Consider the following 25,904-nt stretch of genomic DNA (forward strand, 5'->3'; position numbering starts at 1 on the left):
AGATTGCGTCGGCCGCCGCCCGGCCGTGTCCCCGCCTCCCGACCGCGGCCCCCGCGCTCAGCCCGCGCGGCGCTCAGAGCCCGGTGGCCCTTCTTGGCGGCGGGGCGCGGAGGGACGCGCCGGCAGCGGGTAGCGGACAGCGGGCGGGCAGCGCGCGGCGGGCAGGCGTTGGACACCCTCCCGGCGCCCGGGGCGGCGCGGCGATGGCCGGGGCGCGCGGGGCGGCGGCGGCGGCGGGCGGGCGGCGGCGGGCGGAGGGGGCGCGGGGACGCGGCCGGGCTCCCCTGCCCGCCGCGGTGCCCGCCGCCTGAAGCTGCCCGGGCGCGGGAGCCGGCGCCGGCGCGGCGCGGGCGCAGGAGGCGACTCGAGGCGCGATGTCGGTGCCGCTGCTCAAGATCGGGGTTGTGCTGAGCACCATGGCCATGATCACCAACTGGATGTCCCAGACGCTGCCCTCGCTGGTGGGCCTCAACACCACCAAGCTCTCGGCAGCCAGCGGCGGGACGCTCGACCGCAGCACCGGCGTAAGTGTGCCCGCGGCCCCTTCCCTCCCTAGCCTCCTCCTGCGTCCGAGCCTGGGGCTGGGCGGGCGCCGCGCGGGACCGGGTCGTCCGGGGAGGCGGCGGGGAACCGGGCGCAGGGGCAAGGACAGGGTCCGGATCCCGCCCGTCTGCGCTGCAGCTCCCATCCGCATCTGAACCCTAGGGTCGATGCTGCCTTCCCCAAGGAGCTGGGGACCCTGTCCAGGGGCTTCGAGCCTGGAGGCTCCCTCACTTATAAAAACCCCTCATGGAAAAGCATGGGAAACTGGACTGGAGACTTGGGGACTTGTCCAAGGTCACTCAGCAAGTAAAGGGTGGAGACAGCGCCAGACCCCAGTCCAGGCTTGTCCGGCTGGGACTCAGCCCGCCCTACTTTGTAAAAGCTGGACTGGAGCCGTGGAGGGGTGGGCAGGGAGCTACCCTCGTGGGGACCCTCTCCTTCCTTTCCAAAGTCCCAGGGCACCTTACCCCCCTCATCCCCGTGGGAAGCTTCATGGGGTCCTCTGGGAGGAGGGTGCAGTGGGGCTGGGCGAGGCCCCTGGGACCTTGCTGTGGGATATGTGCCCCCAGGCCTGCTCACTCCTCCCTGCTGGCCTCCGAAATAGCTCCTTCTCATCTGGAGCAAGGAGGGAGGGCAGGGGCCTGGCCCTTCTGGGCCGGGCTGACTTCCATGGTGGCTGGAGCTGGCTGAGCCGGAGCCACCCACCAGACAGGGGCCTGTGTGGCCAGGGGGCCAGCTCTGGACGTTTCCTCTAAGTGGAAAGGAGAGGTGAAGGACACGAGTCTTTCTCCCACTCCCGCTTTGCTTTCAAAGACTCGGTGCTCTTCCCGGAGGTCTCTGTGATGTGACCTCCACCTGAGACCCTTGCACCTGCTATTTCAAAATTGCTGTGTTTTCCTCCATAATGACTATTCCCGCCTCTGGGGTTGGACATGAATGAAGTGTAATATATCACTACTGTGCTTCTCCCCACCCAGCTCCCCTCCCATCCTCATCTAAAAATAGCAGGGAGGTGATTGGGGTGCTGGGGGTCTGTGGAGACAGTGGATGGCTGCAGGTCCAGCAGCAGGGCACAGGTGAACGAATGTTCAGAGGTGTCTGGGACCTGCTATGGGCCCTGGGTACCTGGAGGTCAGGTCACTGAGCAGGGCTGCAAGGTGGGACCAGCCATGCACAGATCTGGTGTTTCGGTGGTCTCTAGATAAACCCCAGGACTGAAGTGGGGTGACCCTTGCACGACATATCAGTTTGGTGACATCTACCACGTGGCTCATGGGTGGGAGCGGCATGGAGTTGGGAGCTCAGCATTTCCCTGGTGGCAGCAGGAAGCTCAGGGCTGTGGTGGCTCTGGACTGATACCCTCCTGGACCCCGGCTGTCGCCCAGGGTGCTTGTCTCCAGGTGTCAGGAATGGCAGACCAGGGCTTGGCTGTGCCTGCCCCTCCACAGGGAGGGGAGGGCATCTGACTTCTGTGAGTCATGCAGTCCCTTGTGTGGCGACGTTCCATGGCCCCTCCCGTTTCCCTGAGCCTCAGTAGGGCCAGATGTCAAAACTCCAAGCATCCCCTGGGTTGAACTTGAATTTTAAAACTTTGAGGAGTCGTGTGTCTTTGGCTTCCTTCAGCCCCGGGCAGCCTGGCGGGAAACCCAGGTCTCTGTCCCTAAGGACTCCTTTCCCTGTGCCGGGTCCTTGGCGCTCTTCCCCGGCGTGGGCTGTGGACAGTCTCCTCCGTTGTTGTCTGTCCTGCCTGACCCTTCTCCCTTTCTTTCCTCCCCGCTCTCTCGCCTCACCTGCACCCCCAGGTGTTGCCCACCAACCCCGAGGAGAGCTGGCAGGTCTACAGCTCTGCCCAGGACAGCGAGGGCAGATGTATCTGCACAGTGGTCGCCCCCCAGCAGACCATGTGTTCACGGGACGCCCGCACAAAACAGCTGAGGCAGCTACTGGAGAAGGTGAGTCCCTGCTGTGGGAGTGGGCGGGCACCTATGAGAGCGCAGTGTGCCCTCGGGGAGCCAAGGCTTGGCCAGCCTGCAGGGACCCCGGGCCTTTCCTGGCACGTCCCCACTCAAAGTATTTGTGAATGGATGGATGGATGGATAAGCCGGTGGATGATGGAGACGCCGAGGGCGGAGGTGAATACATTCGGAGATGAGTATACTGCTTCCTGGTTCTTGGGGAGTCGGGAGCTTCCTGCCCAGGCTGCCGGCAGGAAGGTGCTGTGGCACTGGGGCTTGGTGAGGGCATGAAGGTCCTCCACCCACGACCTCCCAGAGTGACGCTCCTTATCCACTGCTGACGGCTTACGGCTGCCTCTGAGCAGGCAGCTCCCTTGGGCCCAGGGGTGCAGGCCGTGAGTTGTACAGGATGGGGTCTCTGCCTTTGAGTGGTCAGACCTGGCTGGTCCAGGCTCCTTGTACCCACCCAGAAACAGCAGTGTGTGGTCTGCTTGTGTATTTTGACTCCATTATTTCACTTAAGCTTCAAAGAGTCACGTGGAGCTAGTGAAATTTCTCCCTCCATTTCCAGAAGGGAAAATTCAGGTCCCAAAGGACTGACTTGCCCCAAGCCACAGCTAGTTAGCAGGGCAGCTGCCCCGACGCTGGCTCAGCTCCCCTCTCCTCAGAGCCTGCCTTCTCCTGCAGGCTCCTGCCCCCCGGGGATCCCACTGCTGGGCCTCCCCAAAGCTGCTAAGGAAAGCAGGAGAAATGGGGGCCTCTATGCCCAGCCTCCTCCCTCCCCAGGAAAAGGAGGTGTTTCTGTGTGACACCTACAGGGCAGGCGTCCTTCCCCAATTTGAGAGTGGGACACACACGTACACACACACACACACACACACGAAAGCCTGCAGATGGGATCTGGACTTTCAAGAATGAGCATCAGCCTGGGTTAGAAGTCTGTGGAGGGGGGTCTTCTGTGTCGGGGACCCAGGCCCTGAGCTCTGAGAATGGCCACCACGTGTGACACCTCCACCCTGGGGAGGGAGGCCAGCCTCCCCCCACTGTGCCCTCTGCCCTCAGTGCCCACGCACCCTCCCTCCCAGGATCAGTGGGCCGCTTCCCTCAACTCCGTTTCCCCACCCACCAAGAGGGCAGATGGAGACTCAGGGTCCTCCTAGCTCTGTGGGCTGTGAGGACTCAAGTCACTGCCTGTCCCTGTCCCTAGTGCCCTCTGGGAGGGAGAGGGCGCCATGTGCTGTGGGAGCAGCTCAGTGCCAGCAGACACTCACCTTGAGGGAGTGCGTTTTCCTGCCACCTTCACCCACCTCCGTAAATCATTTGACAAGAGTTAGAGTCAGATGCGTCGAGCAGATTCCATGAGCGTTTATTAACACCAACTAGACTGAGCCCAGCTGTGCCTTTCATTATTCAGACGGTGGAGGAGGGAGGCGGGGTGTTGGGGGCCTGGGACTGCGGGGCAGGGCTGGGGCCCCTGGGAGGAGATGCCGGCTGGCAGGGCGGAGAGCTGGGAAGTGGGTTCCAGAAAGCTCTGTGAGCCCCTGGGAGTGAGGCCCGGAGCGCTCCTTTCTTCCTGTGCAGGCCACAGCGTTACTGCTTAAAAATTTAAAGCCCCATTTCACGTGTGCAGGCGCTCTATTTCGGGCAGCTGTGAGCCTTTGTCGGAAGAGGCCCAGCTCCTAAGTGCACGCTTCATTCAAAGGCGGGTTTCTTCCTGGGCTCCCTCCCGCCCTGGCCTGGGCAGTTCTCTTCCTCCTCTTCCCCTCTCAGCCCAGGGGTGGGGGGCAGGGCGAGGTCAGACAGGGCCCCACCCTCAGAGGCAGAAGCAGGGGAACAGGCTTCCCATCCCCAGGTCCTGGGCCCTGCCCATGGGCTGGCGCACAGCTGAGTGTCTTCCAGCTAGTTCCAAGTCTCTGCAGCTGGGCTTTGCGTTAAGACCCACCTGAGATGGCCGAGGGGCAGAGTGCTGGGACCCACCTTGGATGGGCTGGTTTCCTCTGGCCTGAAGTCCTTGTGTGGGGTGGGCATCAGGATGCCTGGAGAGCCCTACCACGGTCCTGGGCAGCCCGGGCCCAGGGTGGGGACTGTGTTCTCTTTGAAGAGCCATCACTGTGAGTTTGAGAGCTGAGGCTATGGAGCCCAGTCCTTCAGTCTTAGCTCCCTGTGTGACAGTAGTGAGTGGCCCAACTTCTCTGAATCTTTGTCTTTGTGTATGTAAAATGAGATTTGGAATACGTCACCTCCTGGGGTTTGGGGAAGCTCAAAAGAGATGAATAATGAATAGGCTCTGTCCAGTGCCTGGAACACGGACGATGTTCAATAAACAGTAGCCATTAGTCACGCTCAGGAGGCCAGGTGTACCCTTGGCATGTCGGGGGCATCCCCTCCCCCTCTTCTTAGCACCTGCTGCCACCCTGCCCTTGAGCCTGCAGGGGCGCTGCCCAGGGAATGTGCGAGCTGGAGGAGGAGCTGGACACAGACCCTGGGTGAGGGGGGGCTGGTGGGGTGACCATGCTCCATTGTCAGAATCCTAGCTGAGCCCTCGGCCAGAGAGCATGCATCCGGGGCACCAGAGCTTAGTTTGCTTTAAGGCAGCTGAGTAGCTTGGCATCTTTAAATTCTATGTTTTAAGTTTAAAGTCTAATCTTTAAATTTTACAATCTGCCAAGCACATTCCTCCTCTGGGGGACAGAAAGCCCACTGCACTGTCCAGCCTCTTGCCCAAGCCAGTGGTCAGTGGGAGCAAGGCAGCCCCCCTACACACCATGTGCCCTCGGCTGGCCGAGGAGCGCGAGCCCCGCCTCCAGTCCCTGGCATCCTGATTCTTCCACACAGCCGCAGGCTCCTAGCACTGGGGTACTACTGGGCCCTTGTTCTGGGGTTACAGATGTAGGCGAGGCCTTCCCTGCCCTCCTCGCGTTTCTTACTGACAAGGTAGAGCAGACAGCTGTGCGACTTGAGCCTGCAGGCATTGTCTCCATGTGGCCTGTCCCCAGTGGACTTAGCTCGCCAGGGATGTCTCCCTGGGGGCGGGGCACTTGGGCTGGACCTCCAACCAGTGAGCAAAACCAGATCCACAACCTTCCCCGAAAGGAGAAGTTATGCAGAGTGACCAACAGGACAGGCCAGGAGGAACAAGGAGACCGTGTCAGAGCAAATGTATTTCAGCCCCCCAAAGAGAGCGCCAAGGTCACCCCCACACGGCGTCTTGCCAGCTTGAAATTTTAAAGCGAATTTGTGTACGTTACTCTCAAATGAGGAGCCATAAAATTCCATGCATTTTTAGGTGTGGAGAGCAGCGGTGTTGGTCTTCCTCCCACTGAGAAATCTTCCCCTGCTCTTTTAATTCGGCTTTATCTGCTGGCATGGGAGGATTTACAGTCGGGGGAACCCCACCGTCATCCATTCTGATCCCGACCAGGCAGAGCTCAGCCTCACACCCAAATGGTTCTGTTCCTAGAAGGGAAAGTATTTTCAAATTCAGGAAAAAACCAGAAATGAAGATTCGCTGTTACGGAGGCGGCTTCCTCCGTCGTGATTGGTAATTGGAATGGATTCTGAGGAAAAGACCCCGACAGCACTGCGGCAGTCCTGGGGCCCCGCGCCTCCCCACCCACCACCCGGTGCATATGCACACAGGCCCGCTTCCTGGAAATGAGATGCGCTGGCAGGTGGCTGTACTAAAACTGTTTTTCTTTTAAGCTCTCTGGAATCCTGTTGAATATTAAAGTCCCATCTCGAGGCTAGACTCAATTCAGATCTGCCTGTAAAGGTGTAAAACAGTGATTCTTCATTTGCTGGGTGATTGATTCCTGACTCTGTGTTGTGAATGTGCGTGTTTGCCGAGCAGTCATCTGCCTATGATACTGTGGGTGTGATGGATGGTGGGTGAGATGGGGGAAGGCTCGTGCCGAGTCGGGAGAGCGACGGCTCCCTCGTTCCTCCCCTCTGCACTTAGCCAGCAGCCTCAGCCAGATTTCAGAGGAAGGGGATTTATGCCTGGGGGCGGGGCAGCCCAATGAGGCTGTTCGTCTCTGTTGCTGTCTCTGCCTGCCTGACGGATATCCTCCTGCCAGAACGAAACAACCCCCACCCCACAAAAGAGAGGAATGGCGCACAGTTGGTGCCTGCAGCTATGACCAGTGAGCAGCCAGCTCCCCGCCCCGACCTGTGTCCCTGGTTGTAAGAGCCTGGCTGGAAGGTGGCTGACTGGCAATGTTGGGGGAGCTCCAACAGTGCTGATGCTGGTGATTAGCTAGTAAATCATGCCTGGGCCACTCTGGCTCCCAGGGTGGTGGCTGCATGGGGAAGGTCAGCATGGCGGGAGAGCAGGCCATGAGAGCCACTGGTCCAGGCTGCAGCTCCTGTTGAACCTGTTGCCCTCTTGACAGGTGCAGAACATGTCTCAGTCCATCGAGGTCTTGGACAGGAGGACTCAGAGAGACCTGCAGTATGTGGAGAAGATGGAGAACCAGATGAAAGGCCTGGAGTCCAAGTTCAAGCAGGTGGAAGAGAGTCACAAGCAGCACCTGGCTAGGCAGTTCAAGGTACGTGCGCCCTCCTCCTCTGCCCCTCTTCAGCTGGACTTGCTTGCCCTGGCCACCAGGGAAACAGCGAGGGGCCTGGAGGGGCGCGGCAGGCCGGGCAGCCCGCCCTGGCCCTGGTTTGGCCAGGCACCTGGAAGGGGTGGGCTTGAGCAGCCACGTGAGCACAGATGGGCCCCGGGACCTCTGTCAATCTGGTTTGGAAGCCAGGGTCCCAGACCCTGCCCTCTATGGCTGAGTGGCATATTAGCCGGGAAAGAATGTCATTATTGGCCCTTGTCACTCCACAGCTGTTGCAGGTAAATCACATTAGCCAAGGATTAGCTTAATTGATTGGAGCCGTTCCTGAGCGGGGATCACTCAGGGCACTTTTTCATATCTGACCTAATTTAGCTATGACAAGGCACACTGTAGACACAGGGAAAAAAAGACCAGCGTCTGTCTCAGCTCGTGGTAAGTGTCCCGCATCTCCAGGTAACTCCGGACACTGAAACTGCAGTTCCTTTGACCCGAAATTATATATACATACGTACAAGTATGTATATATACACACCGATGAGATCGAGAAGTCATATGCCACCTTAATTAAGGTGTACATGCGTGTCAATTAGGACTGGAGCCCTGAGGTAAATGAACAGGTCAAATTACGCAGCCCTCCTCGGCTGGAAATTGCTGATGTGCCCGGTTGTCTTCCTGTCCTTTATGCTAATGCTCTCTTTGATGTGCTCCCTGCATGAAGCTAGAGCTAATTCTCCTTTAAAAGCGATACATTAGAGAGACGAAATGGCAAGCTAATGAAGTTATGAATCTATATTATAAATAAAATAACAGCAGGCCGATCCCGTGGAGGAGAAATGAGTCCCACGCAGGTGCACATTTTGTCCTTATTTCCTGATGTGTCCCCCTGCGTTATCTTGGAGAGAGATTTGAACTTTCTGATCAAAAACAGAGTCTTTGTCTCTCCTTGAAGGGCCAGCATGCCCCTTCCCTGTTCTGCAGACTCCCTTAAAGATGGGGGTGTCTTCGGCAGCCTCGAGGTGGCTCACCTTGGCGGGTTCTGAAATCCCTAGCCACCTCTCTGGGTCTGAGATCGGGGGCACTGTAGCTCTGGGGGAGGAAAGGTGAGCCCTTGCTTTTCACACTGCTTGCCCCGCATGGAGGAATCCCAACAGAACTTGTGGTGAGAGAATCTCAATCATTATTAGGGCAGTTGTGTTCCCAGCATTCAAGTGTGGGTTTTTTTAAGGGACGGTGCAAGTATTTGTCTCTTAATGGCTGTTTAAGGCAGGCTAGTGAGCTAGCTTTTCAACAGTGTTTCATTTTCTTGCTTGCAGGGCTAACTTAAAAGAGTTTTTTCAATGCCGCAGTGACTGAAGAAGCAGTCCACTCCCATGTAACCATGAAAGAGCCAGAGAGCTTTTGGCACCCTGCATTTTTACTGTTTCTTTCCAATCTTAGCACCATATCCCTAAGGAACCTTGAATCCAACCAGGACCCTCCTTTGCATGCGACTCTAGATGCATTTCATGGATAGTTTGAAACCCTTGTCAATGCATTTTTTGAAAAGGAAAGAAAAAAAAAAAAGAACTTTGTGTATGTGACTTAAAGCATGTAACCTTAAGATGTTGCATTCTAAACTGAAAATAAAGACCTTTCCCAAATGTGTCGGTGTGCTGAGGACTGTTTAATATGCTCTCCTAACTCATCGGGGCCAGGATAAATAAGCACATAACTAAAGCGGGCTTGTGCAGGTGCTCCGCGCGCAGGGAGAAGCCGGGCCGAGCAGGGTGTTACAGTTCTTGCATGCATCGCACTGAACCCAGCTTATTTTAACCTTGCAGGCAATAAAAACGAAAATGGATGAACTTAGGCCTTTGATACCTGTGTTGGAAGAGTACAAGGCCGATGCCAAATTGGTATTGCAGTTTAAGGAGGAGGTCCAGAATCTGACGTCAGTGCTTAACGAGCTGCAAGAGGAAATTGGCGCCTATGACTACGATGAACTTCAGAGCAGAGTGTCCAATCTTGAAGAAAGGCTCCGTGCATGCATGCAAAAACTAGGTAGGCCCGGCACCCTCGGGGTGTGGCGCTGCTCGGCCCACCTCCGCACACGCACAGGCCTAGGCAGTGGTGCTGGAGGGCGGCCCGCCTGGCCACAGTGAGGCCATGGCTGCGTCAGGGCTCCTGGGCAGGGCCACCTGGAGAGACAGCGCCAGGGAGGGTAGGAGCACCTGCCACCTGGAGAGACAGCGGCCAGGGAGGGTAGGAGCACCTGCCTGAGTGCACTGATCATGTCACGCTGGGGAAAGGCAGTTCCAGACCCTACTCAGTTGCACATCTGGAAGAGAAGAGGATGGCATAGGTGCCACCTGTCCCCTGACGAGTGTGTGTGTGTGCCCGCGCGTGTGCCCATGCAGGCTGAGTAGGGCTGGTAACACTTCTCCCGTTCCTCCAGTTCGTGGGAGGGCTGGTGAAGCCCTGGAGTTGGTCAGTCCTGCTGAGTTGGGTTGGAAAGGGTCACCTGCCTCGCAGGAGCTGTGCCAGTGGCAGCAGGCGGGTCTCTCTCAGCAGCCTGGGAGGAGCACCAGGACAGGTGCCTCTCAGTGTCAGGTCCCTGGAACACTGTCTTGGTGTGGAGCCCAGGTCCCAGTGAGGCAGGCACGGGTGGCCTGAGACCATCAGGATGGGTGTGGGGACCGTCTCCCCCACAGCTTCCCAGGGACATTCTGGGAGACAGTGCACGTCTGAAATGTCACAGTCCGTGCATCATCGGGCCCCAGCCCACTCCCACATGCCCTGAGTTTGCACCAAGCCTCCCTCCTTCCCAACACCCCCACTGAAGGGCCCGGATGTGGGTGCTTTGTGGGTTTTAAAAAATCATTTCCCCACGAGCAGTTCTCTGTCCCCGAGAACGGCAGGTGGACCTGGGGACCAGGAGGAGACCTCCTCTGCCCCAGGCCCAGAGTCCAGGCACAGAGGGGAATTGGATTGAGTGAGAAGCCCAGGGCCTGGAGGGGGCATTCCCTCCTCTTGTCCAGCCAGAGTGCCCATCTGTCCTCAGCCCATTCTCAGTGGCTGAGCGAGAGCACCCTGTCTTAGGACCTTGGGTCCTTCACATGGCTGTCCTCAGTCTGAAGGGCTTTGTAGGTACAGAGACCTGCCGATCAGCGTGGCTGGGGCCTGGGTGGCCAGCTGTGAACGCCGGCTCTGGGGGTGGGGCAGCCCTAGAGGAGGGGGCCACATAAAGCAATGTGCGCCCCTTGACAGCTGTGTGACCCTCCCTGGCATCGACCGTCTTAGACTTCAGCTGCCTCCTCGTCTGCAGTAGGACGGTCCAGGTAGTCCCTGGGCCTGGGGTCACTGTGAGAATTCAGATGTCATTCATGTCACTGGTTCAGAGGAGACAGTGGTGGGACAAGATGGTCAGAAGGTAGGTTGGTAGATAGGTTAGTGATGGAGATGGGTAATAGGTGGTGGAAGGACGGAGGGACGGACAGGTGATAGAATGATGATGGATGGAGAGGTAGAGCTGGTGACAGTGGTTAGCTGATTGACATGTAGAGAAGTCGAGCAGCTGCTCCTCCCCCTCCCCAGCTTTCATCCAGCTCAGGACCCTACCACTACCGTAGCCTCGTGCCAGGCAGTGGCCGCAGGGGCGCAGCCTCTGTGGGGTGGAGTCGGCTCCCACTGGTGCTCCTGGGTGGGTTGCAGCTCAGTGGCGGGCAGTGTCCCTTGTCCCTATCACCCTGGCTCCTTGGTGTGCCTGCTGCCTCTGGTGTGAGGCCTGACCTTCTTGGTCCCCAGGGCAGGCAGGACTCCTGCACCTCTAGAAGTCCTCCTGTTGATGAGATCATCTTTGCTGCCATCAAGCCAATGTTGCTGACGGCTCCTGGCCCCAAAACCATCCACACACAGAAAAGCAGACCCAGGACTGAGGCTCCAGTGGCCAGTGGCCCCCCTCAGTAGACTGCATGCTTGTCCTAAGGGCCCAGCCAGAAACTTGAGTCTGAAACTCATCCCTGAGCCTAGAGGCTGAACATAGCATCTTGCAGGCCTCCTCTGGAGTGGAGGCCAGTTCTCAGTGTTGTCCTAGAGCAAATCTCATGCCCAGGCAGGAGAGAGGCAGCGCTGTCCAGAGGTCCAGCTTGTCCCTGGGCTGTCCTCCTGGACCAGCGTAGAGCCAAAGCCCAACAGCTGAACAAGCTAAGCTAGCAGGCTCCGTGAGCCACTGAGACATGGCTCCTCAGACATGGTCACTCAGCTGGGCCTGCTGCGTGCTACAAGGCCAGCCTCAGCGGCCCTCTCTGTAGCGAGGGGTTGAGCTGATCTTGGGTGCCCCAGGCACATCCCAGCGCTGACACCAAGGGCTTATGCAGTTTTGCAGTTTCTTTTCTGTTAGGGGATGAAGAGAAAGCCCTGACTCTCAGGGTCAACTGGGCTCCCTTTTCTTCCCCAAGACCATCTGAGCCCATCTTAGCCAAGCCTGCCAGCCCCAGGTCCATACCCTCACTAGGCACCAGGAGCTGGGCCACCTGCATACTGTTGAGGAGTCGGGGAGCGCAGGCTCGGGGGCCAGGGCCAGGGCAGGGCCAGGGCAGAGCCAGGGCCAGGGCAGGGCCAGGGCAGAGCCAGGGCAGGGCCAGGGCAGAGCCAGGGCAGGGCCAGGGCAGAGCCAGGGCAGGGCCAGGGCAGAGCCAGGGCCAGGTCAGGGCCAGGTCAGGGCCAGGGAAGAGCCAGGGCCAGGGCAGGGCCAGGGTCAGGGTCAGGGCAGGGCCAGGGCAGGGCCAGGGCAGAGCCAGGGTCAGGGCAGAGCCAGGGCCAGGGCAGGGTCAGGGCAGAGCCAGGGCCAGGGCAGGGCCAGGGAAGAGCCAGGGCCAGGGCAGGGCCAGGGTCAGGGTCAGGGCAGGGCCAGGGCAGGGCCAGGGCAGAGCCAGGGCCAGGGCAGGGCCAGGGTCAGGGTCAGGGCAGGGCCAGGGCAGGGCCAGGGCAGAGCCAGGGTCAGGGCAGAGCCAGGGCCAGGGCAGGGCCAGGGCAGGGTCAGGGCAGAGCCAGGGCCAGGGCAGGGCCAGGGAAGAGCCAGGGCCAGGGCAGGGCCAGGGCAGAGCCAGGGCCAGGGCAGGGCCCGGGTCAGGGTCAGGGCAGGGCCAGGGCAGGGCCAGGGCAGAGCCAGGATCAGGGCAGAGCCAGGGCCAGGGCAGGGCCAGGGCAGGGTCAGGGCAGAGCCAGGGCAGGGCCAGGGCAGAGCCAGGGCAGGGCCAGGGCAGAGCCTGAAATGCTCCCTGGGCCACCACCTCTGTGGGACCCTGGCAGGGCCAGGCCTCCCCTCTGGCTCCTGGCAGGAAGCTCTCAGGGTGGCCTGTGCTGTGAGGTCTCCTGAGGGCCCTACTTCTCTGCCAGGTCAGGAGGCGAAGGGAGAGTCCACAGTGGCCCCTTTTCCTGCTCCCTCTGGGCTCCATCTGAGCATGAGGCCTGGGTGGGGCTGCCCACCGCTGGGCTGGTTTCTTCTGCATCTTGGACGTCGTTTTGTCTGAGCCCCCAGCTCTGCATACTTCTGGCGTAACTCCCCAGGCCTTGGGTGACAGGAGCTGGGAGTAGAGGCCAGGCGCTGACCGCATGGGGCACTTGGCTCTTCACCTGTGGCTGCCCAGAGACCCCTCTGTCCTGGCTGGAACACCTTGGTAGCACTTTGCCCTGGGCCTGTGGCCTGAGATGTCCAGGCTGCTCCCACTGTGGCCTCTGCCCAGAAATAGCAGGAGGCCGTGGTCTCCCCCTCAGGCCAGCAGCTCCTCCAGGCTCCCCACTTGACCAGTCACCCCTCTTCCTGAGACCCTCCCAGCCCAGGGGCTGTCCCCCCGTTCCGCTTGCTCTGGTATAGAACCTGAGCCACCAGTGCCAGCTCCGCAGGCCACCCTCTCGTCCCCGCCCTCTCCCGTCCCCCTCCCTGTGTCCTGGGCGCGCGTGACTGAAGAGGGACACTTTCCCGAACTGAATGTGCCAAGATTGGCCGAGGCTCTGCCGTGGGCTTTTTTAGATCCTGTCAGTCCTGAGGTCTTGGCAGAACCAGTCTGGACAGAGAACCAAAAATAGCTCCCTGACTCAGGGAGGGCAGGCAGCCTGCAGCCCCGGGGGCCCTGGGAGCTGTGCCCGCAGCCAGCTTGGAGCACAGGGCACATGGGCCAGGGGCCTCCCTGCCCACCTCCGCTGAGATTTGAAGGCTGGCTTCAAGGGGCCGCGTGAGCATGTGGAAGAGGCTGGGTACCCGAGAAGGGAGCCCTGGCCCTGCAGCAGGCCTTCCCCTGGACTGCTGCCAGCCCTCCCCCCAGGTGGCCAGGAGGTCCCGGTGGGCAGGAGGGTAGGACGTGGTCAGACCGTCCAAGGCTGCCTGACCTGGACTCGTCTGAGCATGAAGCCACTTTTCTGCGTGTTTTCAGTCTGCGTTTGCAGTGGCGTGACGGAGACCTTGCTGAGTGCCAGGTGTGCCCTGGAAGGCCCTCCAGTCCCCTGCTCTGATTCCCACGAGGCCCTCTGCTGCTCTCCCGCTCCTGCCCAGGAGCACTGGGGAGCAGCACTGCCCCTCCCTGCAGGAGGCCGTGACGCAGGAGACTTGGGAGGGCCCGAGCCAGGCCATTCATCCCTCCTGCTGGGGAGGGGTGAGTGGGGAGCCTCCTTCCTGGAGTGGTAGGACCCCGACACCCCTGTCTGCAGCTGTGAGAAGTGTGCAGTTGCTACTTAGGTCAGAGCGCGAGTGGGATGGAGTCGGAGGGGGAACATCTCTAGGGACAAGGCTTCAGTCTGGGTCCCCCCAGAATCTGGGTGGGCTGGCATTCAGGTGGAGGGACCAGGGTGGCAGGAGTGTAGATGCGGGAAGTGCTGAGGTCCCTGCCCAGACTCCCTGTGGGCTTCTCCTTCCAGGGAACTAGTGGAACATGTTCCACACAGGAGACCTGCCACGGGGACGAGCGGGGGGGGGGGGTGGCACACTCTCTTACAAGCCTGGAGGATGGCGGGGAGGAGCCTGGAGGCCCTCTGTGGGAGGGGTTGGTCCTTGTAGGCTTTTCCGGGTTCCCACCTAGTTCAGAGGTTGCTGCAGCCCAGGACCCAGCCCCCAGATCAACAGGAACAAAGGAAGAAGGAGCTGGAGAGTGGGGCTGGGGTCCAGCCTGGGCTCCTTCTTCAGGCCCACCTCCTCCACTGTCCCCTCCCAAGTCCCTGAGAGACAGTTGAGGTGACAAGCTAGCCAGGCTCCTGGAAAAGGAATCTCCTCGGAGATTTCCAAGAACTCGCCCTGTTTTGTATTCCCACCCCTGTCGATGCTGGTCACCCCTGTCCCCTCTCCCAGAGTGGGCTTGGTCAGAGCAGGGTCCGTGTGCAAGCCAAGCAAGCAGGCTGAGCTGAGCGGTGGCTGTGCAGCCTGCACAGACTCCTTCCCAGGAGTGGGAACAGGTGCACATGGAGCGGGTAGGAGAGCAGGACCACGGGTGGCATGACTTTTTCCATCCTGGGCGAGGCACCAGCGCTGGGGCTGGAGGTGCTTGGGACCTCCAAGCCTCCCTCTGGCCAGGCTGTGCCCTCTTGCAGCTCTCTGGGCAGGGGTTGAGCCCTCTCTTCCCTCCAGTCCTGTACAGCTCTGCTGGGGACACATTCTTTAAGTTTGAGGGGGTGGGAGGCACTGGAGACTGTGCTAGAGTGAGAGAAGCCCTCCCCGCCCTCCGCCTTAGGGATTGCCGGCTCCCTGTGGTCTGGGCTAAGTCTCCGACAAGCTTCCGTAAGCGCCTGGATCTCCTCTGAACTTTGCAGACTGCTGTGTACACATGCTGATGGGAGGCCCTGAGGGGGGTGTGTAGACTCCAGAGGTCACAGGCAGGCCAGGCCTGGAGAGAAAGGGAGGGTCCGAGAGGCCCTAGTTGGATGTCCCTGGGGGGCGACCACCTTGGACCTCAGGAGTACTTTGCCCTCCCGAGGTGGGCTGAGATTGCAGTACTGTGGTGGCGGCCTGGCTGCAGACTGGCTGACTTTGAGCACGGAGGGTGGTGTTTCTGAACAGAGGGGTCAGCTCGTGGGCTTCAGCTCGTGGCTGACAACCAGGAATCTCCTCTGAGATTTCCAAGAACTCGCCATGTTTTGTATTCATCCCTGTAGATGCTGGTCACCCTTGGCCTCAACCCCTGTCCCCTCTCCCAGAGTGGGCTTGGTCAGAGCAGAGTCTGTGTGCAAGCCAAGCAAGCACGCTGAGCTCAGCGGTAGCCCTGGCCCAGGAAGGAAACAGTAATGCCACTCCTGGTGCTGCTCTCCTAGCCGTCCACCTGGTGCTGCTCTCCTAGCGGTCCACCTGGTGGTCAGCCATGAGCTGGAGCCCAGGGGGCTGTGGAGGTCAGCAGGCTGAAGAAATCAGCAGGCTGTTGGGAATGCAGGCCTCCGCCTTAGCCTTGCCTGAATGGCCAGGAGGCCTGAGCAAGTCCCTCACAGTCTCTGAGGCCACCTGTGAGTGGGAGGGCTGCAGGTCACCTCCAGGATCTTGGCAACCCTGGTGCTCAGCCCAGCCCTCCTGCCTGGGGCTCCTCTTCAAGGGAGGTGGGAAGCTACCCACTCCCAGCAGGAGGGCACCTGCCTTCCTGTTAGTTCTCAGGTCACAGAGTGGACACTCCTGCAGTGACGGGCCCTGGGCTGCGGAGGGTGGTCTGGCTGCTCCTGCCTGGGTGCAGTGTCTTGCATGGAGCCTGAGTAGGTGCCTGAGGCATGTCCACCAGTTCCCTGCTTTCCCCGAGCTGTAGGAGGCCCAGCTGTGCGCTCTCCTGGAGAGAAAACAGTCTTGCTGAACCCTCCCAGGGCTGCTGCTGTGACCTCCCATCCCCAGAATGGCGGGCGTGGCTGGGCCAGGAGTAAGGCCCCGGAGGGTGGCTGCTCCTGGCTCCCGCCTGCCCGTTCTGGCCTCCCTTGCTGGGTTTAGGGAAGAGGTGGCCTCTAGACCTGGAGGGGAAGCGGAGGCAGCCATCAGGCCTTCTGGGCAGTCTGGGACAGGGCTGCGGGGGGCCGGGCACTCCCTCCGCCTCGCGTCCTGATCTGTGTGCGCTCTGTTCCAGCCTGCGGCAAGCTGACGGGCATAAGTGACCCGGTAACCGTCAAGACCTCTGGCTCGAGGTTTGGATCCTGGATGACAGACCCCCTGGCCCCGGAAGGCGATAACAGGGTGAGTGTCTCCTGATTGTCACGGGGCCTCTTGGACAGGCGTGCTCGTGTGACCTGCAGGAGCTGGTCTCCCTCCCTCACCTCAGTCCCAGCCCCACCCACCTCCTGGGCCACCCGCAGCCCAGAGTCCCCAGGGGCTTCCTCCTACAGGGGCCCGTGTCCCCGGCTGAAGTCCTCGTGGTAACCCAGAGTCACAGATCCCAGTGGCCGGCGAGGGCGTGTGGTATGGCATGCTGGAGCCCGCAGTGGCCCCTGGGCTCTCTCCTGGGCTGGGCTGAGTCTGTCTCTAACTGCCCGCTCTTCCCCAGCGGCCTCTGCCTTTCTTGTTCTAACGACACTCATTTGTACTTCATTTGTCTCTCCTTTCATGGCTGACAGAAGCTCCTCTTCTTTTTGATTTTGGGAAGAGGCCCTGGTTCTTTTTTCCTGGGTATCTCCCCCCAGGCAAACCTCGTGAAGGAGAGGGAATCAGGGCCATGCCGCCTGCCCCAGGGCCTGGGTTGCGGGCTGAGCCTTGGGAACTGGGAGGTGAGGGGCGCTGCCAGGGTGGAGGACGCCGGCCCACCAGCCCCTCCCTGCTGTAGCCTGGACACAGCAGTTGTGGCCTGTAGGACGCTCCTTTGGAGGTAGAGGGGCAGCTCGTTGGATCCTGCTCACCCTCTGGGGCTCGGCCCTGATAACTGAGGCCAGAGTGAGCCTTGCAGCCCTGGCGTCCTCCGCCCCCGCCCTGTGACGTGGGCAGACGTGTAGACAACGTGCTTTTGGAAACACCTGGGTTCTGCTCCAGGCTGATGGAGAAAGGAACTTAGGAATCCGAAGGCCTCTAAGCTAGACCTGGCACCCGAGTAGCGGAAGCCATTCCTGGTCTCAGCTGTCCACCAGCTACAAGCAGAGCAAGACGAGGTCTCCTGTGTTGGAGGTGGGAAGTGGCCGGGGACGAGGGTGGACAGGTCCTCCAGCCTCTTGTGTTTGTTGGCCTAACTGCTTGCAGCAGGAAGAGCCCCCACACCCCCGTGTCGCAGCCCCCTACCCAGGTGGCCGTCTCAGCACAGGGTGGCCTGGACGCTCTGCCTCCCGGGGGGCATGTGCCGTGGGCAGTTCTGGAGAGCTGGCAAGCTGCACACCTGGGACTCCACTGGAGTCCAGCGTCTGTAGGAGAAAGGTTGTTTTCGTCCTGTTTTCTGAACTCTGATGGCCAATACTTGGAAGGTTCCTAACAATTTGAGTCAGCTGTTCCCTGAACTGTTCTTTGAGTCCCGTCCTGCCTGGAGAACAGCCTCTGCCCAGACTTGGTGAGCTGACACCCTTGCTGCACTGGGCAAAGCAAAAGCCCCAGCTTCCCGGAGTCCGGGGGCATCTGGGGAGGGGACCATTTGGCTCTCGCCCTCTGACAAAGAAAGGGGCTGGCAGAGGCCAGGGGGCTGTGGGGGGTTGGGGGGCAGATACTCCACCCCCTCCCACTGCAGAGGTAGGTGATGATGACCCAGGAATAGAAACAACCATGTGGCAGGTGCTTAGAAAGCAGGTCTCGTGGCCAGGGGTTGTCCTGGGCACTCCACGACAAGCAGAGAGGGGACAGTGGGCACTGCAGCCACACTGTGCCCCTCCCCAGCCCCTGCCCGCCCCTGCGTCCAGGTGTGATTCTCCCTGTGTTGATGAGACATGTGTCCTTATCCCCTCCCTGCCCGAAACCTCGGAGACCATCCCCTGCTTCCCTGGCCACGTTCCTGGCAGGCACTGATCTGTCCCCAGGGGCCCTCCCCCCTCCCACCTGTCCTCCTCCCCCCACACAGAGCAGGAAACCCACCCACAAACCCACACAGGCCTTGCTGGGCCACGAGCGGGAGCTGCCCCGGGCCTCTGGCCTCTGTGCCCCATGCCAGTCAAATGGGTCTCTCCCCAGGTGCCAAGGACCCAGAGTTCCTGGAAATGGGCTCTTTGCTTGCACAGTGTAGCAAGGGTGTCGGTTCTCAGAGCCGTCGAGGGGCCCATGGGTGCTTTAGATAATTAGATACCTATTTTCCGCTTCTTGACTGCATCGCCCTCCAGGAGAAGAGGCTCTGGTGGCAGACGGAGTGTCGGGAAGGACCTGTGCGGGGAGGGGAGGACTTGGTGGGGAGCTGACGGCACAGGAGGCGAGGAGGTGGGAGCTGGGCTGGCCGGGGGCGTGGCAGCGGTGCTGCTCTGGGCTCCAGGCCTGCTGAGCCGTGTTCCCAGGCTGCTAAGTGCCACGTCTCCTGGTGGGTCCTACCATTGATCTGGACTCGCAATGTTTTGCTTTGTTTTGATTTTTTCCAATCTCCCGTCCAATTTTGATCACACACACGCGGGAGACCAATAACTCGCCCCAAAACAAAACAGCCATCCACACTGGCCTCCATGCAGGCCGCCCTGGAGGCCTGGCCAGGGCTGTGGCCAGGGCAGGAGGGGACATGCTGAGCCACCGTTAGAGTCAGGCTGGCTGGTAGGCCTTCGCATCAGTCCTTCCTGTGACCATTTATTAAGCAGCAGCTGTGTGCCAGGCGCTGTGCGGAGCCCCTGGGCTCTCCCGCATCTCCCAGCGGTGAGCATCCTGTGCTTCCCGGGCCCTGGAGAGGCCTGGCCCACTTTGCCAGCACTGCAGGAGGAAGGCTTCGCCAGAACTGGCGGAACTGGCGTCCCCCACCAGCCTGTGCCCCTATCCCCAGGAGACCATAGGAGCTCCAGGGGTCCTGTTCCCAACTCTGAGGCTCACAGCCCACCCTGACCATGGGCCACCTCACCAGAGCCCACATCCAGCCTCCCTCTTCCTGGCCAGCTTCTTCCCAAGAAGTTTCAGGCCAACGGTCACCAGCATCAGAGGGGCCCAGCAGTCCCCTCTCACCATACCCAGAAGGCTCGTGCCCAGAGCAGGTGGTATAATTGCCAAATCATGATTATTTTATAAGCAGCAGAGTTCGGCTTTGGTGCCAAAGCCCTCCAGACACTTGGGAAGGGTGCTGGGAACAGGAGGTGGAATCACCCAGAATGCACCAGGTCGTGCAGACACGTGGGGTCAGCATGGCGCCCGCAGCTCTGTCCTGAGGGGTCCCTCCTGATCTTTTCTCAGCAGGAGTCGGGGGCTCTTGGGCTGCCGATCCCTCTGCTCCCACCCTCCTCTGCACCCCGCCACTAACGGCTCTCTTCAGAGCCATTCCTAGTCCTGGGCCCCTTGTTTTAGCCATCCTAGCCGGAGGACACGTGACCCATGCTGGCCAAGCCAAGAAAGAGCATGCTGGGGCCCAGGTTCCTAAGAAAGGCCCTTGAAATAGCATCGCGTGCGCTGCCCGGTGAGCGGGCGGAGGAGATGCGGATCCGCCGCAGGTAGGGGGCGCCTCCCCAGCTCTGCCCTGGGCGGCCTTCCTCCTGCAAGCAGCTGAAAATAGTCAGGACACTTAGGGAAGCCCGTGTTCTCAGTGAGCCTGACCATATGGGCCTGAGAGCACTTGAGACGTGGGGAGACCCAGTTTTTCTCCTGTGGGCAGCAGCGCCGGGCGCTTGCTTCTGAGAAGCCTCACTCTGGCAGCGGGGCGGTTGCAGATGCTCCAGAGCTCACGTGCACCAGCCAGCATTTGATTTTTTTTTTTTTTTCTGGCAAAGGATATCATGGGTAGAGGGAATTGGGCTGGGACTCGAGTCTAGCCCCTGAGGCAGGCAGGGACAAAAGACAGAATGTGACAGCTGAACTTTTTAAAAGCAAAGTCATTTCCAGGGAGTACTTTAGGCCCTTTCAGCACCTGCAGAACTAAGGAAAGGCTGTGCTTGGGGTTCCTGGAGTGGGGGGGGGCGTCCATTGCTGCTGATTGAGAGGGACGGCTGATGGACAGACCCATGGCAGTCCACCAGGAGGCCAGGTCCCAGGCTCCACCTGCTCCAGATCTGGATTGGACCAGTGCTGGCCTGCTGCTGCCCAGACTGAGGACAGGTTACAGGGTTACAGGGCGGTCAGTGATGTCAGAGGGTGTCCTCAGGGAGCCCTGGTGGGTCCTGGAGGGCAGCGGGCCCTCACCCACCCTGTGCCCTTTGGGACCCTCACCCTCTCAGGGAGAGGGAGGCCGTGAAAGAGGCTGCCCTCTGAGGGCAGGGCGTGTAGGTGACCAGGTCTGGCAGGAGTGATTGGAGAGTCCTTGTCCCCCAGGGATGGCACCTGCCTCGGGAAGTGGTGGACATAACCAGGTTGGGACAAGGGCCGTCACAGCCTAGAGAGGCCATGGGTGGACTGCATGCCAGATGCCGGCGGTGGGCACGCTGTCCAGGGAGCAGAGCGGGTGACCCCAAGAGAGACCCTCCTCTTCTCTGGGTCTCTGTGAATTAGGGGTCTGGAAGCGGTGGCCTCAGCACCCCAGCCGTCCCCGCTGTGCCATTCTGTAGAGGTGCCCTGACCTGTCTGTGGCTGGAGTCCTAGGCTGACCTCAAGTGAGCTGGCCCCTCCTGCCACGTGCCCACTTGTGTCTGGACCTCTCTTCCTTCTGGCTGTGTGTGTCCCTGGTGCCCTTTCTAGCCCACTCAGAACCGCCCGTTCCTATTGTCCAGGGCTAGGAGGTAGAGCTGGGCTTTACTGGACAGGTGGAGGTGGCAGGCCCCCGTTGGCCTGTTCTAGAGCTGCGGGACTGAGGCAGAGAGGAAGCAGAGGCTGGGCTCATGCTGCCACGGTGGGGCCTGTACAGGTGCCCAGGTGCCAGCCACCGTCCACACAACGACCCTTGCCCTGTGGCATCAGCAGATCACCCCTCCCTCAGGTTCCACAGGGCCTTCCCCGACAGACCCACTGTCACTCGCTGGGCCATGCCAGGTGGGTGCAGGACCCCAGGGCCACTGAGAGGGGGGTTGACAGGCAGGAAGACCCCTGTGGCATCTCCCTTTGTGTCTCCTGTCTCTTGAGGACCCTTGTCACTGCGTTTCAGGCTCACCCTGATCCAGGACCAGCTCCCTATCTGGAGACATCAACTCTTAAGACCTTTTCTCCAAACAAGGTGCATCCACAGGCTCGAGGGTGTGGATACCTCTTTGGGGGGGTCCACTCTCTAGTCCAGTAAGGGGGTTGACACCCACTTGCTTCTAGGGACAGGACTTAGAAGTGCCTCCTGAGGAGGTGTGTCTGGGCTGGGATGACAGGAGGGTGCGGCCTCTCGCTGGGCGCAGAGCCGGTGGCCGCAGTGCTGGCCTGGCGGGGACCCAGGGTGTGCGGTGGCTGGCAGGGAGACACCGCAGGCCGGGCTGGGGGGTTTGGAGCTGCAGAATCAGGGAGGGTTCGTGTAGGACAGTGGTGGGGTGGACTGGAATTCTAGAAGACTCTCACTGGTTGTGGGAGCCAGTCTGGGGGCTGCAGGCGGAACCCCAGGGTAAGGCAGCTCGCCTCAGGGTCTGAGTGGGATCCAGACTTCTTCTGCTGGGGAAGGGCCTCTCTGCAAGCAGGTGGTGTGGCCTGGTGGCCCCTCTGCCCTTCCAAACCTCTGTCGCAGGAAGCAGGGTGACATCCAAGCCTCCATCGTGAGGGGAAAGCCTGGCCACGCAGGAGCAGTGGGGTCTTCCTACAGGGGGACGCTTCTCCTTGGGGCCGTCTGGGCACATGCAGGCTCTTTCCTCATGCCTCGAGGGCCACGAGGGTCAAGGGTGCCCTGTCCCTCGACCAGCCTGCCCTAGGGCTGGGGTAGAACCGGACACAAGCAGCCCGGGGGTCACACGAGTGGACTCGGGCTGCCCACTGTGCCAAGGTCTCCTCGGCATGAGCCCCTGGGGTCCTGACCACGCGGCTCTCTTCTGCTCAGGTCCAGCGTGGGAAGGGGCACCTTCACATCTTAGACGTTGGCGAATCCCCAGGACGGCCTGCCTGAGCCGAGCCCGGGCCCAGCCCCTGTGGGGACCTGTGGCCCTGGTACTGATTTTCCCTCCCGTCCCAAACAGTACGTTCAGAAAGTACTGGGTCCAGTGCACGGAAGAGAAGCCTTTTGAAAATCCAGTCAGGGATACTGATGCCACTGGTTCCAGCCATGGGAGGGAGACCCTGGCCCTTTGGGTCCCCACTCTCAAGGGTCCACTCGGCAGGAGGCTGGTGTGCAGACATATCAAAAGTGTCCTCGGTGCCGAGACGGGGAGCAGGGCTTGCTTTAGAGGCAGGTAGGAGGCCGGGGGGAGGTCGTGGGAGCCGAGGCTGGAGGGAAGCAGTGGGCTTTGGTCCCTCCAGGGCCAGGTGGAGGCAGGGGGGTGGGGGCAGCTGCGGGCTGCCTTCTGCCATGTGCTGGGGGTTTCTGAGCATGGCCTGCTGCCTCCGTCACCCCTCCCAGCTCTAATCCCTGACCCACATCATGGAGGGCTGGTCTGCAGGAGGCCAGGGATAATGACTGCCTCAAATGAGACCCAGTTGAAAAAAAACTCATTAAAAACAAAAAGCACATCTGCCTCCAAGCATCTGAATGGACGTCTCAGGAACAAGGTTACGGGTTTTTTTTTTTTTTAATTTTTAACGCATGTGTCATGCCAAGTCTGAAAGCTCCGCGTCCTTAATCTCCCGGCGGCTCCAGAGCCCCTGATGGATAGAGCAGCTGTCCTGCCAGACAGATGCGGGAGCAGGGTGGCCTGCCAGATCCCCCTGCTACGTGCTCTGCCTTCTCCTTGCTCCCATATCGGTTGGAAATGACTAAAGCGTTTGTTCAAACTTGGGCAGCTCCAGGTCACGTGGCATCTAAGCACTCAGAGGTCTCTCCCGCAGGCCTGACTGGGCCACGCCCAGGTCTGTCTCTTAGGTGTGACGCTGAGTGACGCTCACAGCATCCCAAAGGCCACACTGATGACGTTCTGCCTGGCAGACAGGATGATTCAGCCTGGCAGGGTGACGAGGCCCACTGCCAGGGCCCTCCCAGTGACCTTGAGAACTGTGGCCTCCGCAGTGCTACCTGGAGCTGGGGCATCTGTCCTGCCCGGGGCCTGGAGGTGTGCCCTCCACATTGCCTCGCTGGCTTTGGGGCAGCTGGAGGGATGGAGCTCCTTTCTCCACAAGTCTGTGGACACAGCCAGGTCCTCGGCGTGGCCGCTGCCCCATAGCCAGATGGGTTCTAAGCAGAGGGCTTGGCTGCTGGCCTGTGGGGTTTTCAGTGCCACCCACTAGGTGAATGGCACAGGGTGGCTGCAGCCCTGTCTAGTGAGACTGGCAGCCCCAGACTGCCTGCCCCCCATCTGCCTTCCCCTGTCCCCTCCTCACCCTGGACAAGTCCTGCTCTGGTCCTGTCCCTTTGGAAGAGTCCTGTGGCCTTGGAGGAGGGAGGTGACACCCTTCCTGGCTCTTCCCTGCCAGTTCCCGTGGGAGGGCCGGCCTCCCCGCAGCCCCAGGTCCCCTCAGGGAGCACTCACAGGTCTGCTCTCTCCGCAGGTCTGGTACATGGACGGTTACCACAACAACCGCTTTGTCCGTGAGTACAAGTCCATGGTGGACTTCATGAACACGGACAACTTCACCTCGCACCGCCTGCCCCACCCGTGGTCGGGCACGGGGCAGGTGGTCTACAACGGCTCCATCTACTTCAACAAGTTCCAGAGCCACATCATCATCCGGTTCGACTTGAAGACGGAGACCATCCTCAAGACGCGCAGCTTGGACTACGCCGGCTACAACAACATGTACCACTACGCCTGGGGCGGCCACTCGGACATCGACCTCATGGTGGACGAGAACGGGCTCTGGGCCGTCTACGCCACCAACCAGAACGCCGGCAACATCGTGATCAGCAAGCTGGACCCCGTGTCCCTGCAGATCCTGCAGACCTGGAACACCAGCTACCCCAAGCGCAGCGCCGGCGAGGCCTTCATCATCTGCGGCACCCTCTACGTCACCAACGGCTACTCGGGGGGCACCAAGGTGCACTACGCCTACCAGACCAACGCCTCCACCTATGAGTACATCGACATCCCCTTCCAGAACAAGTACTCCCACATCTCCATGCTGGACTACAACCCCAAGGACCGCGCACTGTACGCCTGGAACAACGGGCACCAGACCCTCTACAACGTCACCCTCTTCCACGTCATCCGCTCGGACGAGTTGTAGCCCCTTCTGCCGCAAGCCGAGGGTCCGAGCCCTCCCCTCCGAGGGCACTCCGTGCAACAGCTGCCAAAACGATGCTGAGAATACTGACAAACTGACTTCAAAAAATCATCAGCAATGATCCTGACGACAAGGGACGGCACTACCCCCCGTCCCTCCCACTCCAGCCGGCGGGCGACAGATTTCGGAAGAAATCCCTGTATTTGCAGCTGGAACTGCAGCCTGAGGCCCCTGGCCTCCCCCACCCCCCACCCCTCTCTGGTCAAATAACATACTCAAGAAGCAAGGCAGTGACTGTTGGCCATTCTCACCCGAGAACACCCACTGTTAGGATCGCATGGACATCTCCTTAGGTCATGGTCAGCGCTGACGGACTGGGCCGTCCTGTCTCTCCGAGAGCCCCCGCCGGGTGGCGCTCGGCACGGCCGGTCTCCCACCCCGTCACGGCTGCTGTTTCTTGACTGTGTCATTGTCTCTTAGATTAACTGTGCCCAGACTGCAAGTAGTTCACGGACCGTGTCTAGCACTTCCTCCAGTGGTGGTCGGCGTAGAGTGGAGTCGCTGTTCCCGCGTCGTTTGAACCCGCGTACCCCGTAGATATATTGTGCAGTGTCTGTCTGTTATTTCCTTGAGGTGGTAACTTCGTGCGTTCAGTTGATGCCATGAATGTCGTAATGCAATGCCGTAGTTTGGATTGATAAGTGGATGGTTTTTGTTTCTAAAAAGAAAAAAAAAAAAGTCAGTGTTCACCCTTATAGAGACATAGTCAAGTTCATGTTGATAATAATCAAAGGAATTACTCTCTCCTTGTTAAATTATCTGAATCATGTGATGGCGGATGGAAAGGGCTTGTCTTGGGAAACTCCGGTTCCCAGTGGGAAGGAAATCCACTGGGCGGCAGTGTATGGAAAGTCCACTTTTTGGGTAAAAAAGAGGGAAGCTTTGTACTATCCGGTTATCTAAGGAACAATAAAGACACGAGGAGACCTGCTTGCTCTTGTGGCTCCTGAGGTTTTAAGTGAGGTAGCCTCCCCAGGTCCCGTGGCTACGCTGGAGCTGGGTGGTGAGTTTCACTCCCCTGAGGTGAATCTGACTCGGGGCTGCAGCCGGGCGCCCCACTCCTGACCCCACCCAGGGTCCTCCAGGAGCGCATCTGGGGGAACCCAGAGCAGGTGCCCACTCCAGGTGCCCCGCAGGACAGGTGCTGCCAGCCAGGCTCCCACTGAAGAGTCTGCCCAGGCACACCGCCCGCTGGGCAGCTCGCTCTGCAGCAGGTCTGGGTCACAAGTGACCTTCCCTGGGCCTCTAGTGTGTGTCCCTTGCTACTCTAAGCAGCCCAACATGGGCAGTGTCCACAGAAGCTGGTCATCCCCACCTCCAGGCAGGCTCTGGGTCCCTGTAGGGCAAGCCACATCTTAATGTCCAGAGCCTTTCCAGAATGCCATCCAGAGAAGGGACAGGCAGAAGGACTGCCCGTCCAGGTGCAGGTGCTGGCTCCCCCAGCAGGGTGGGCAGCAGGACAGTGATGTGGGACCCCAACCAGGGAGCCAAGGAGTCCCCTGAGATCCCGCGGTTGGTCATGGGAAGGCAGCTGGGCTGGACACAGCAGGACAGGTAAGG

General features: G+C 60.2%; 1 protein-coding gene across 4 annotated transcripts; it reads left to right on the plus strand.

Moving 5' to 3' along the window:
- The first annotated feature begins 290 nt into the window (after nt 1-290).
- On the plus strand, nt 291-25,036 carry Olfm1 (olfactomedin 1). Of its 4 annotated transcripts, XM_026395466.2 has the most exons (6): nt 291-524; nt 2,346-2,495; nt 6,890-7,045; nt 8,884-9,103; nt 16,123-16,229; nt 23,613-25,036. In XM_026395466.2, the coding sequence occupies exons 1-6, from the start codon at nt 375-377 to the stop codon at nt 24,285-24,287; spliced, it is 1,458 nt and encodes a 485-aa protein (XP_026251251.1). In that variant the 5' UTR covers nt 291-374; the 3' UTR covers nt 24,288-25,036. The 4 variants fall into 4 exon arrangements, 3 of the variants coding, with proteins under 3 accessions (XP_026251251.1, XP_026251252.1, XP_026251253.1); XR_003301439.2 differs by lacking the exons at nt 8,884-9,103; nt 16,123-16,229; nt 23,613-25,036 and adding exons at nt 7,436-7,495; nt 8,377-8,636; XM_026395467.2 differs by lacking the exons at nt 8,884-9,103; nt 16,123-16,229; nt 23,613-25,036 and adding exons at nt 7,517-7,668; nt 8,377-8,636.
- The last annotated feature ends 868 nt before the right edge of the window (nt 25,037-25,904 follow it).

The sequence above is a fragment of the Urocitellus parryii genome, chromosome 4 (assembly GCF_045843805.1).
Source record: "Urocitellus parryii isolate mUroPar1 chromosome 4, mUroPar1.hap1, whole genome shotgun sequence".
Classification (NCBI taxonomy): Eukaryota; Metazoa; Chordata; class Mammalia; order Rodentia; family Sciuridae; genus Urocitellus; species Urocitellus parryii.

What these genes read in the sequence shown, in the direction of transcription:
- Olfm1 (XM_026395466.2), top strand. Translation starts at nt 375, where the DNA reads ATGTCGGTGCCGCTGCTCAAGATCGGGGTTGTGCTGAGCACCATGGCC. An exon ending in TGCATGCATGCAAAAACTAG is followed by an intron (nt 9,104 to 16,122) that starts GTAGGCCCGGCA and finishes GCTCTGTTCCAG; the next exon opens with CCTGCGGCAAGCTGACGGGC. An exon ending in CCCCGGAAGGCGATAACAGG is followed by an intron (nt 16,230 to 23,612) that starts GTGAGTGTCTCC and finishes CTCTCTCCGCAG; the next exon opens with GTCTGGTACATGGACGGTTA.